At 41.8% G+C, this 13,806-nt stretch overlaps 1 protein-coding gene across 2 annotated transcripts in view; it reads left to right on the top strand.

Moving 5' to 3' along the window:
* Positions 1-13,806, top strand: part of scarf2 (scavenger receptor class F, member 2) — a 102,640-nt gene that overhangs the window by 68,241 nt on the left and 20,593 nt on the right. For both annotated transcript variants that reach the window (XM_072247984.1, XM_072247985.1), the window contains exons 8-9: positions 1,450-1,567; positions 9,550-9,674. In XM_072247984.1, coding sequence (XP_072104085.1) covers positions 1,450-1,567; positions 9,550-9,674 — 243 coding nt within the window. The remainder of the gene's footprint in view (positions 1-1,449; positions 1,568-9,549; positions 9,675-13,806) is intronic.

The following is a 13,806-nucleotide window of genomic DNA, read 5'->3' on the forward strand; positions in this document are numbered from 1 at the left end:
AACTTCGTATTGAAATGAAAGAGAAGATGGGTTGGCTGCTTGTTGGTAAGGTTTTTGCACCAATCAGAACAACGAATCAGACCAATATATAAGTGAGCACTCGGCAGAAGCAACACGCAATTGCGCACTGATGATGTCACCTCGACTGGTGATGAAACATTTGCGGCCTAACCTCCAGGCTCAACGAACAACCCTACAAACAAGCCTTGTATTTCTTAACGCGAAACAGAACATTTCAGATTGGCTATTTTGAATATATAACAAAATCACTGAACGCTTCTCAAATATCCACATCCTTTGTAGTAAGTTGTTGGTGCATGGCTTCCTGGAACAGTCCAGTTTATTTCACATCTTATACTCCAACTCTGACATATCACTGACTCTAATTCTCTGATACACCACTGCCCCTCATTCGTTTCCTAAAGTGAAAAACTTTATTTAGATTGATAGCTTTTTTATCACATGTATGTGCATTAAAACATTGAAACAGACAATGAATTACGCTGTTTACTTCAAATCAAATCAGTGAGGATTGTGCTGGGCTGCCTTGAAGTGTCGCCATGTTTCTGGTACCAACACACCTCACTAGCTCTAACTGTGCATCTTTGGAATGTGGGAGTAAACAGGAGCACTCAGTGTGATCTCATACAGTCACGGAGAGAACATATAAACTACTTTCTGACAGCAGCAGGTATTGAACTCCAGTCGGTGATCGCTAGTAGCATAGTGGCTGGCACAACGCTTTACAGAACCAGTGACCCGGGTTCAATTCCCGCTGCAGTCTGTAAGGAGTTTGTGTTTTCTCCCCGTAACCACGTGGGTTTCCTCCGGGTGCTCCAGTTACCTCCCACAGTCCAAAGAAAGCCATTTGGCCCATCGAGTCTGCTCTGCCGTCTCATCATGGCTAATCCATTTTCCCTCTCAGCCCCAGTCTCCTGCCTTCCTCCCGTATCCCTTCACGCCCTGACCAATCAAGAATCTATCAACCTCTGCCTTAAATATACATAAAAACTTGGCCTTCACAGCTGCCTGTGGCAAAGAATTCTGCAGGTTCTCCACTTTCTAGCTAAAGAAATTCCTCCTCATATCCATTCCAAAAGGATGCCCCTCTATTCTGAGGCTGCATCCTCTGAATAGTGCCGGTAAATTGTTCATTGTAAATTGCCCCGTGATTAGGCCAGGGTTAAATCGGGGTGGAACGGCTCAACGGGCCGGAAAGGCCAATTCCGTGTTGTGTTCCAATCAATCAATCAATAAATAAACAGTGTTACGCTAACCGCTATGCTACTGTGCTGCTCCAAAAGCAACCAAACCCTCTCACAAGCATCACGCTTGCAGAAAATCTCCAGTGTATTCTATCCTATGGTTTGTTGTTAATGAAGCAGTTTGAAAGTGAGTAGGTTTCAACTGCTGTCAAGTTGCTCATCTTCTTTTCCTCTCTTCACTTAGGTTCCAACGGGCGAGTCGGCGTGATTGCGGCTGGTTGTCTGATCTTGTTCCTGCTCCTCCTGCTCCTGTTCTTCTTATGTTGTTACTGTCTCTTTCACAAGAAGAATCGAGGAAATGAGTGAGTACTCCAGCACACGGGGATAGGTTCTGATTCATAGCCAGATACGCTCAAAATTTCTCAGCTCGTTTAAGGTCAGGCTGTCGTCCCCTGTTAGGCTGATGAGATGGATGTTTTCTTCCATTGCATTGGGCAGCAAGAAATAACCCAAAACAGGCACTTTCCAGATGATTAGTGTTTTACAACTCTCACTTCAGACTATGGTTCATAAAGACGACAGGATTGGGAACCTGAACGTTGAAGGATTGGTAACATTTTCGAAGGATAGAAATGTGGTAAATGGTATAGAGTCAGTCTGACTTTGTACAATGGACTGGGATGTCCTAAGATCAGGAAACCAGAGGTTTTTAAAAGGTAAGCAGTAATAAATTTAAGAGCTCACTGTGTGAATAGTGTACAAACCCATAATGATTAAAATGTAATAGGACACAATATAAAGGATGTAATAATGGGTAGGAGGCCTCCGTCAGTTAGAGTCGACCTTGGATATTGCTTGCCAGCCGTCTAGGTACGCTAACCTGGGCAGTACAATATGGAGAGCAAGCTGTTGCCCATGTAGCAACCTCCCCCTCTCTAAGCAAAGGAACGGCAGAGATCGATACAGTTTGGCACTCGTAGCGTCACAGAAGTTGCCAGTCAACTTTGAGCTCAACATAGTGCTACCTTAGGGTCTCCAGCTCTAGATTTCTCCCACATGGTTCACTCCCAAAGCCTTCCCTGTGAGTGGGTATAGTGGGCAGCAGAGGTTTGAGATCAGAGTTTTCCTTCTCCTAGATAGCTGACAAGCTCCATCTGCCCAAAGTGACTGGTTTTAAGGCACCAGTAATCTGCCTTTGCCTGTTCTCCTGTCCACTGGACTCAGTAGCTAACCCACACTTGAAGGTCAGAAGCTGGACTTGGTTGTCAGAGGCCATTTGAGCCACACACATTGGGAGCATTTGATAAATAGTGCGATCTTATCTCCATCACCACACTTTACTGTAACAACCTTAAGGAACCAAGAAATAATGGGGACTTGTCAAAAAAGATATACCCAAAAGCTTTGGATAGTTTTACATAGAGGCAAGTAGAATCAGATATGTGAAGGTACCCTGGATGAGGAATTCTAGATGAAGAGTTGGAAGAGTTTTCAGGATGGTTTGTTATAGCAGCATATTTTGGCCAATCAGAAAGCAGGCAATTCTAGTGCTGGTTATTTTACAAGGAGATAGGATTATAATTAATAACCTCAGACTGAAGCATCCATAGGTATTGGCAATCATATATGATTGAATTTTACATTCTATTTGGGGAAGAGAAGAATAGGAACATAATGAGCACCTGAAGCTCAAATCAGGGAAATTATAAGAACAGGAAAGAAGAACCAACTAAATGGAACTAGCACATTTGGTTCAGGGATCTATCAGCTAAGATGCAGAGGTAGATATGAAAGGAGAGCTGTCAGAATATGAAGAATAGAGATATGTAATGAGTGAGAAAAACTATCATGGGAAGTTTCCACCAGTTGTGCTTAACCAAAGAGTTTAATGGTAGTATCCAACTCAAAGCATAAAGATGGTTGCCAGGTCAGAAGATCAAAAATGACAACGAAAGGATTAATAAAGGAGGAAAAATTAGAGCATGCGATATAACTAGTTAGAAGTGCAAGAACTGATAATAATTCTTTATATACATTTCAAAAAGAAAGAATGATTAGAAGGTGAGTAATGTTCCCAAAGGAAGGGTGTCTGGGGCATTAATAATGGAAAACAAAGAGATGGCACAGTAGCGTGTACGGTTAGCACAACGCCTTACAGTACAGGTGACTGCCGCTGCCCGTGAAGAGTTTGTACATTCTCCCTGTGACTGTGTGTGTTTTCTCCTGGTGCTCTGGTTTCCTCCCACAGTCCAAAGATGTACCAGTTAGTAGGTTAACTGTCATTGTAAATTGTCCTGTGATTAGGCTATGATTAAATTGGGGGGCTGCAGGGCAGCGTGGCTTGAAGGGCTGATGGGCCTATTCTTCGCTGTATATCAATAAAAAGTGAATTAAGAAATTATTTTGCATCAGTATTTACTGTAGAAAACAAAAGCAACAGCTCAGAAATAGCACCAGATTGGGAATCATGAGGGAAGAACTGGGGGAAAATTCCAATTATCAGGATAGTGGTTCTGTAGTAATTGTTGGACCTTCAGGCTGAACAGTCCCTGGGTCCTTGACTATATCCTGAAGTCTTAAAAGAAATGATTAGTGAGATAGTTGATATAACCATATAACCATACAACCATATAACAATTACAGCACAGAAACAGGCCATTTCAGCCCTTCTAGTCCATGCCCAATGCCTACTCTCACCTAGTCCCACCAACCTGCACTCAGCCCATAACCCTCCATTCCTTTCCTGTCCATATAACTATCCAATTTTACTTTAAGTGACAATGTCGAGCCTGCCTCTACCACTTCCACTAGAAGCTGGTTCCACATAGATACCACTCTCTGAAGTTCCCCCTCGTGTTACCCCTAAACTTTTGCCCCCTAACTTTCAACTCATTTCCTCTTGTTTGAATCTCCCCTACTCTCAATGGAAAAAGCCTATCGACATCAACTCTATGTATTCCCCTCGTAATTTTAAATACTTCTATCAAGTCCCCCCTCAACCTTCTACGCTCCAAAGAATAAAGACCCAACTTATTCAACCTTTCTCTGTAACTCAGGTGCTGAAACCCAGGTTACATTCTAATAAATCTTCTCTGTACTCTCTCTATTTTGTTGGCAGCTTTCCTATAATTCAGTGACCAGAACTGTACACAATACTCCAAATTTGGCCTTACCAATGTCTTGTACAATTTTAACATTACATCCCAACTCCTGTACTCAATGCTCTGATTTATAAAGGCCAGCATACCAAAAGCTTTCTTCTCCACCCTATCCACATGAGATTCCACCTTCAGGGAACTATGCACCATTATTCCTAGATCCCTCTGTTCTACAGCATTCTTCAATGCCCTACCATTTACCATGTATGTCCTATTTTGATTAGTCCTACCAAAATGTAGCACCTCACACTTATCAGCATTAAACTCCATTTGCCATCCTCCAACCCACTCTTCTAACTGACCTAAATCTCTCTGAAGGCTTTGAAAGCCTACTTCATTATCCACAACACCACCTATCTTAGCATCATCTGTATACTTACCTATCCAATTTACCACCCCATCATCCAGATCATTAATATATATGACAAACAACATTGGACCCAGTACAGATCCCTGAGGCACACCACTAGTCATCGGCCTCCAACCTGATAAACAATCATCCACCACTACTCTCTGGCATCTCCCATCCAGCCACTGTTGAATCCATTTTACTACTTCAATATTAATAACTAACGATTGAACCTTCCTGACTAACCTTCCATGTGGAACCTTGTCAAAGGCCTTACTGAAGTCCATATAGACAACATCCACCGCTTTACCCTCATCAACTTTCCTAGTAACCTCTTCAAAAAATTCAATAAGATTTGTCAAACATGGCCTTCCACGCACAAATCCATGTTGACTGTTCCTAATCAGACTCTGTCTATCCAGATAATTATATATACCATCTCTAAGAATACTTTCCATTAATTTACCCACCGCTGACTTCAAACTTACAGGCCGATAATTGCTAAATTTACTCTTAGAACGCTTTTTAAACAATGGAACAACATGAGCAATACGCCAATCCTCCAGCACCATCCCCGTTTCTAATGACATTTGAAATATTTCTGTCAGAGCCCCTGCTATTTCTACACTAACTTCCCTCAAGATCCTAGGGAATATCCTGTCAGGATCCGGAGACTTATACACTTTTATATTCCTTAAAAGCACCAATACTTCCTCTTCTTTAATCATCATAGTCTCCATAACTTCACTACCTGTTTCCCTTACGTTACACAATTTAATATCCTTCTCCTTAGTGAATACCGAAGAAAAGAAATTGTTCAAAATCTCCCCCATCTCTTTTGGTTCCACACATAGCTGTCCACTCTGATTCTCTAAGGGACCAATTTTATCCTTCACTATCCTTTTGCTATTAATATAACTGTAGAAACCCTTTGGATTTATTTTCACCCAACTTGCCAAAGCAACCTCGTATCTTCTTTTAGCTTTTCTAATTTCTTTCTTAAGATTCTTTTTACATTCTTTATATTCCTCGAGCACCTCATTTACTCCATGCTGCCTATATTTATTGTAGATATCTCTCTTTTACCAAACCAAGTTTCCAACATCCTTTGAAAACCATGGCTCTCTCCAACTTTTAACCTTTCCTTTCAACCTAACAGGAACATGAAGATTCTGTACCCTCAAAATTTCACCTTTAAATAACCTCCATTTCTCTATTACATCCTTCCCATAAAACAATTTGTCCCAATCCACTCCTTCTAAATCCTTTCACATCTCCTTAAAGTAAGCCTTTCTCGGATCAAAAATCCAAATCAAAGATAGGGATGGCTTAATTCACCAAAATTCCCGGGTTTAGATTCAGAGAAGTAAATATTAGATTGAGAAAAAACACATACTGCATTATTCTTTTATTCAAATGGGCAGGGAAATAGAAAGCAGAGAACTATAAGCCAGTTGACCTAACATTTGTCATTGGAAAAGGTTAGAAGAAAATATGAAAGAAATGGGGTACTTAGAAAAGTTCAAAATAACCAGGTTAGTTCATGGTCTTGTGAAAGGGAATCATGTGTGATTGATTTATATGAGTTTGCTGTAGAAGAAACATATCTTGTGGATAAAAAGGAACGGGTAGATTAACTGTTCTTTAATTTCCAGAAGGCATTTGATAAGATGCTGTGTCAAAGGTATTTTGTGAAAGATAAAGCTCATAAATGATAACAAAGTTGTGTGTACAGAAGATTGGCTGGCTAGCAAGGAATAGAGCAGGAATAAATGTCACTTTTTAGTTACTGGTTGGTAAGACTTAATTAGGTGTGCTGAGGGCTCAGCTTTTTACAATTTATCTGAACTTATGCTCCTGAACCAGTGTGGATAACCTTATCCACCTCAACTCTGAATGGATTCCACAACCCGAAGCCCCACTTTCTCGGTCACAACTCAAGTTCTCAGTATTATTTATTTGTTTAATTTATTTATTTCACAGTTTGTCTCCTTTTTCACATTGGTTGCTTGTCTGTCTTTGTTTGTGTGTGGCTTTTCATTGATTCTATTGTACTTCTCTGTTCTTTTGTGAATGCCTGCAGAAGAATGAATCTGAAGGTAGTGTATGGTAACATATACATACCTCGATAATCCTTTGAACTTACATCTTTGACGAAGGCATCAAAATTATGGTTTTTAAATTTGCAGGTCATGTTAAGCATAGGCAGGCTTAGAAATCGATGTAAGGAGATTAGACATGGGAATCTGCCAAACAGAGTTTAATGTGGGAAAATGGTCTATTTTCGCAAAATCAAAGTTTAAAATTGTGCACATTAGTTGCATAATTCAAATACAGATCAGGATCCTCGTGGCATGGATCGTCAAAGGCTATTATGTAGGGTATTACAAATAATGAGGAAAACTACCAGAATATTATCTTTATTGCTTGGGAACTTGAACACAAAAGTAGAGAGGTTTTGTTTCCTGTTACTTAGAGGATTGTTGAAGGTGCTTCTGGAGGACTGTGAGAGTGTCACTCTATATAGGGAAGGATGTAATGAATTTGAAGTAGTTCAAAGAAGGCTTGTTTCATTGATATCCAAAATGGATGGGTTATCTTAAGAGGAAATGTTGATCATTCAAAGTTCAAAGTAAATTTATTATCAAAGTACGTACTGTATATGTCACCATATACCACTCCGAGATTTATTCACTCGAAGACATTCACAGTAAATGCAAGAAACACAATAGAATCAGTGAAAGGCCGCACCTATCGGGATGGACAAATGATCAGTGTGCAAAAGAAAAAAAATTGTGCCAATACAAAAATAAAGAAAAAAGTAATGACATAATATTAACAGTAATAAATATGCAATAAATATGGAGAACATGAGATGAAAAGTCCCTGAAAGTGAGTCCATAGGTTGTGGGAACCGTTCAGTGATGGGAGAGTGTAGTTATCCCCTCTGGTTCAAGAGGTAATAACTATTCCTGAACCTCGTAAATGTGGGTCCTGAGGCTCTTGAACCTACTTCCAGATGGGAGGAATAAGAAGAGGGCATGGCCTGGGTGGTGGTGGTCCATGATGATGGACTATGCTTTTCTGTGACAGCGCTCCATGTGGACGTGCTCAGTGGTGGGGAGAGCTTTACCCATGGTGGACTGGGCTGTATCACTATTCCTTGTAGCCTTTCCCATTCAAGGGCACTGGTGTTTCCACACCAGGTCATGATGCAACCAGCCAATATACTCTCCACCTCACATCTATAAAAGTTTGCCAAAGCTTTAGATGACATGCCAAATCTTTGCAAACTTATAAGAAAGTCATGTTAGAGCTTTGCCTGTCAGAGTTTAAAATAGTGTGAAAAGACTTGAATGAAACATAATCCATTTTGAGTGGATTTGATATGTTGGGTGAGGATCAGGTCTTTTGAGTCAATCAAGAACTAGAGGTCATTCTGCAAATATAAGTACTCGTCCATTTCAGACTGAGCTGAGGTGATTTTTTTCTCTCAAAGGGTCACAAATCTTTTGAATTCGCTTCTTCAAAGGGTGGTAGAAGCATATTTGTTGAATATATTTAAAGTAAAGTTAAATTCTCAATAGTCGGTGTGGTAGATTGTTGCTGGGGGTGATATGTGAGGTAAGGTTACAGTTATATCTGGAACAACCTTATTGATTGGGGGAGCAGATCTGAAGGATTGTATACCCTGTTCCAGCTGCTAACTTGTCTCTTTGTATGCTCCTGTCAGCTGCCTTCTTTGCAGTCAAGTGCACGTGGACGTCCAGTTAGGGAGAAATTTGTCTCTGGCTGCTGACACTAAATCCAAACGATTCTCTTGCTCTCGCTATTCCCCTGAAGTAAACAGAATCAAAGGTTCAGGAGTAGGTCACAAACACAAGCAGATGCTGGAAATCCAAAGCAACCTACACAAAATGCTGGAGGAACTCAGCAGGTCAGGCAGCATCTATGAAAGGGAGAAAGCTGTTAATGTTTCGAGTCAAGACCCTTCTTCAGGACTGAGAAGGAAGGGGGAAGATACTGGAATAAAAAGGTGGGGGGAGGGTAAGGAGGCTAGCTGGAAGCTGATAGGTGAAACCAGGTGGATGAGAAAGGTTAAGGAGTGGAGAAGAAAGAATTTGATAAGAGAGGAGAGTGCACAATAGGAGAAAAGGAAGGAGGAGGGGACCCAGGGGGACGTAATAAGCAGGTAAGAAGAAGTGAAAGGTCAGAGGGGAAGGCATTTTTCACCGGAGGGAGAAATCAATATTCATGCCAACAGGTTGGAGGCTACCCAGACAGAATATAAGGTGTTGCTCCTCCACCCAGAGGGTGGCCTCACCTTGGCATAAGAAGAGGCTATGGATCGAGATGTCTGAACCGGAACGGGAATTGGAATTAAACTGTACGGCCACCGGGAAGTCCTACTTGTGGCAGATGGTACAAGTTAATAGTTAATACTCGGTCTCTACTGATCAAAGACGGTGTCCTCCCCCAACAGTTCTAACATAGCTGAAGAAGGAAGGCTGACCATTCTTGATAAAGGTGCTGAATAGGAGAGACAATGCAGTCTCGTCTTGGTTCAGAGTCTTCTGCCAAAGTTAATGGAGCTGAATTTCAGAGGCATGTTGTCTACAGTGTTTAGAGTAATTTGCAATTACAATTGTGGATGTATTTCTTCAGACTAACTATTCTATGGGTATTTTTGTTGATAGCAGATTCACCGGCTGGACAGTGTACTGTGCATAATTTATGGATTGCTTTGGGAAAACGGAAAGTAAAACCACGCATAAAGAGAGTTGCAAACTGGAAGTGCCAGTACCTATCTAACATTATGTGCTCTATCTCCCACTAGTTCCAACCAAGTCATCACCGTCAGAGGCAAGCAGGCACGGAGACGTTTGCGTGGCACCATCAGCCAGATCAGCACCAAGCTGCCCAGAATTCCCATTAAGCGGCAGAAATTCCCAAAGGTTGTAGGTGAGCAACTCTTCACAAGTACTTTTATATTTACTTCACACAAATGGATATTTCATTTCGGAAGGGAATAACTTGGGAAATTTTTAGGATCTGAATGAAAACTGGAAATTGTGAGAATGACAAAGAAGAGTGGTCAATATTTGAATGGGAGGTTTATAGATCAGCAAAAATGTGAGCTAATGTGGACCCGTATCTGTGGAGTTTATCTATTGTTTATTTCAGATGGAGTTTATACATTTCATGTTTTCATAAAAAGTTGTGCAGCAACATTTTCATCTGAATAGGCCCTTCCAGCCCTTCAAGCCGTGCCGCTTAGTAAATCCCCCGATTTAACCCTTGCCTAATCACGGGGCAATTTTTACAATGGCCAACTGGTACATCATTGGACTGTGGGTGGAAACCGGAGCACCCGGAAGAAACCCAAGCACTCACGGGGAGAATGTACAAATTCCCCACAGGCAGCAGAGGGAATTGAACCCTCAAGATGCTGATACTGTAAACTGTTGTGCTAACCACTACACCGCCATTTTGCTCAAAGCCTCTCAATTTCTTGGCCCCAAGAGGAGCTCTCTTCCTTTTGTTATTTAAGTAAACATCATTCTGAAGAAAGTGAGAATTCTTCTTGATAAGTAACAGACCTTGGTCTGGAAATTGCTTTACAACTTTCTAATGGTGTTATCGTGAATCATAGGAAGGTCATAACTGAAATCCCATAAAGGCTAAGATATTCATTGTGAGACCAAAGGGACAGTATAGAACCATAGAACCATAGAAACTACAGCACAGAAACAGGCCCTTTGGCCCTTCTTAGCTGTGCCGAACCATTTTCTGCCTAGTCCCACTGACCTGCACATGGACCATATCCCTCCATACACCTCCCATCCATGTATCTGTCCAATTTATTCTTAAACGTTACAAAAGAACCCGCATTCACCACCTCGTCTGGCAGCTCATTCCATACTCCCACCACTCTCTGTGTGAAGAAGCCCTCCCTAATGTTCCCTTTAAACTTTTCCCCCCTCACCCTTAACCCATGTCCTCTGTTTTTTTTTCTCCCCTTGCCTCAGTGGAAAAAGCCTGCTTGCATTCACTCTATCTATACCCATCATAATTTTATATACCTTTATCAAATCACCCCTCATTCTTCTACGCTCCAGGGAATAAAGTCCTAACCTATTCAACCTTTCTCTGTAACTGAGTTTCTCAAGTCCCGGCAACATCTTTGTAAACCTTCTCTGCACTCTTTCAACCTTATTTATATCCTTCCTGTAATTTGGTGACCAAAACTGAACACAATACTCCAGATTCGGCCTCACCAATGCCTTATACAACCTCATCATAACATTCCAGCTCTTATACTCAATACTTTGATTAATAAAGGCCAATGTACCAAAAGCCCTCTTTACAACCCTATCTACTTGTGACGCCACTTTTAGGGAACTTTGTATCTGTATTCCCAGATCCCTCTGTTCTACTGCACTCCTCAGTGCCTTACCATTAACCCTGTATGTTCTACCTTGGTTTGTCCTTCCAACGTGCAATACCTCACACTTGTCTGTATTAAACTCCATCTGCCATTTTTCAGCCCATTTTTCCAGCTGGTCCAAGTCCCTCTGCAGGCTCTGAAAACCTTCCTCACTGTCTACTACACCTCCAATCTTTGTATCATCAGCAAATTTGCTGATCCAATTTACCATATTATCATCCAGGTCATTGATATAGATGACAAATAACAATGGACCCAGCACTGATCCCTGTGGCACACCACTAGTCACAGGCCTCCACTCAGAGAAGCAATTCTCTACCACCACTCTCTGGCTTCTTCCATCGAGCCAATGTCTAATCCAATTTACCACCTCTCCATGTATACCTAGCGACTGAATTTTCCTAACTAACCTCCCATGCAGGACCTTGTCAAAGGCCTTACTAAAGTCCATGTAGACAATATCCACTGCCTTCCCTTCATCCACTTTCCTGGTAACCTCCTCGAAAAACTCCAACAGATTGGTCAAACATGACCTACCACGCACAAAGCCATGTTGACTCTCCCTAATAAGCCCCTGTCTATCCAAATGCTTGTAGATTCCGTCTCTTAGTACTCCCTCCAATAACTTACCTACTACTGATGTTAAACTCACCGGCCTATAATTTCCCGGATTACTTTTCGATCCTTTTTTAAACAACGGAACAACATGAGCCACTCTCCAATCCTCCGGCACTTCACCCGTAGACAACGACATTTCAAATATTTCTGCCAGGGCCCCCACAATTTCAACACTAGTCTCCTTCAAGGTCCGAGAGAACACCCTGTCAGGTCCCGGGGATTTATCCACTTTAATTTTCCTCAAGACAGCAAACACCTTCTCCTTTTCAATCTGTACAGTTTCCATGATCTCACTACTTGATTCCCTCAATTCCATAGATTTCATGCCAGCTTCCTTAGTAAATACAGACGCAAAAAATCTATTTGAGATCTCCCCCATTTCCTTTGGTTCCGCACAAAGCCGACCACTCTGATCTTCAAGAGGACCAATTTTATCCCTTACAATCCTTTTGCTCTTAACATACTTGTAAAAGCTCTTTGGATTATCCTTCACTTTGACTGCCAAGGCAACCTCATGTCTTCTTTTTGCCCTCCTGATTTCTTTCTTAAGTATTTTATTGCACTTCTTATACTCCTCAAGCACCTGATTTACCCCCTGTTTCCTATACATTTCATACAACTCCCTCTTCTTCTTTATCAGAGTTGCAATATCCCTTGAGAACCAAGGTTCCTTATTCCTATTCAATTTGCCTTTAATCCTGACAGGAACATACAAACTCTGCACTCTCAAAATTTCCCCTTTGAAGGCTTCCCACCTACCAATCACATCTTTGCCAGAGAACAGCCTGTCCCAATCCACGCTTTTTAGATCCTTTCTCATTTCTTCAAATTTGGCCTTCTTCCAGTTCAGAACCTCAACCCTAGGACCAGATCTATCCTTGTCCATGATCAAATTGAAACTAATGGTGTTATGATCACTGGAACCAAAGTGCTCCCCTACACAGACTTCTGTCACTTGCCCTAATTCGTTTCCTAACAGGAGATCCAATATTGCATCCCCTCTAGTTGGTCCCTCTATATACTGATTTAGAAAACTTTCCTGAACACATTTTACAAACTCTAAACCATCTAGACCCCTAACAGTATGGGAGTCCCAATCAATGTATGGAAAATTAAAATCCCCTACCACCACAACTTTATGTTTCCTGCAGTTGCCTGCTATCTCTCTGCAGATTTGCTCTTCCAAGTCTCGTTGACTATTGGGTGGTCTGTAATACAATCCCAATAATGTGGCCATACCTTTCCTGTTTCTCAGCTCCACCCATAAGGACTCAGTAGACAAGCCCTCTAATCTGTCCTGCCTGAGCACTGCTGTAATATTTTCCCTAACAAGCAATGCTACTCCCCCACCTTTCATTCCTCTGCGTCGATCACATCTGAAACATTGGAACCCTGGAATATTAAGCTGCCAGTCCTGCCCCTCCTGTAGCCAAGTTTCACTAATTGCTACAACATCATAATTCCACGTGTCAATCCACGCTCTCAACTCATCCGCCTTCCCCGCAATACTCCTAGCATTGAAATATATACACCTCAGAAGATTTTTACCACCACTCACAACCTTTCTATCAGCGAATTTGCTTAAACTTTCAATATCATTTATTTTCACCCCAGCCACACTGTCAGCTCTGGTACTCTGGTTCCCATCCCCCTGCAAATCTAGTTTAAAGCCTCCCCAGTAGCACTAACAAACCTCCCTGAAAGGATATTGGTCCCCCTGTGGTTCAAGTGTAACCCGTCTCTCTCGTACAGGTCCCACCTGCCCCAGAAGAGGTCCCAATGATCCTGAAATCTGAAACCCTGCCCCCTACACCAGTTCCTCAGCCACTTGTCCCTCCTCCAGAGCATCCTATTCCTACCCTCACTGGCACCTAGCACAGGTAGCAATCCTGAGATTACCACCCTTGAGGTCCTGCTTTTCAACTTCCTACCAAGCTCTCTATACTCACTGTCCAGGACCTCTTCACTCTTCCTTGCTATGTCATTGGTACCGATGTGCACCACGACATCTGGCTGGTCACCCTCCCA

This window comes from Mobula birostris, chromosome 31, assembly GCF_030028105.1.
Source record: "Mobula birostris isolate sMobBir1 chromosome 31, sMobBir1.hap1, whole genome shotgun sequence".
Classification (NCBI taxonomy): domain Eukaryota; kingdom Metazoa; phylum Chordata; class Chondrichthyes; order Myliobatiformes; family Myliobatidae; genus Mobula; species Mobula birostris.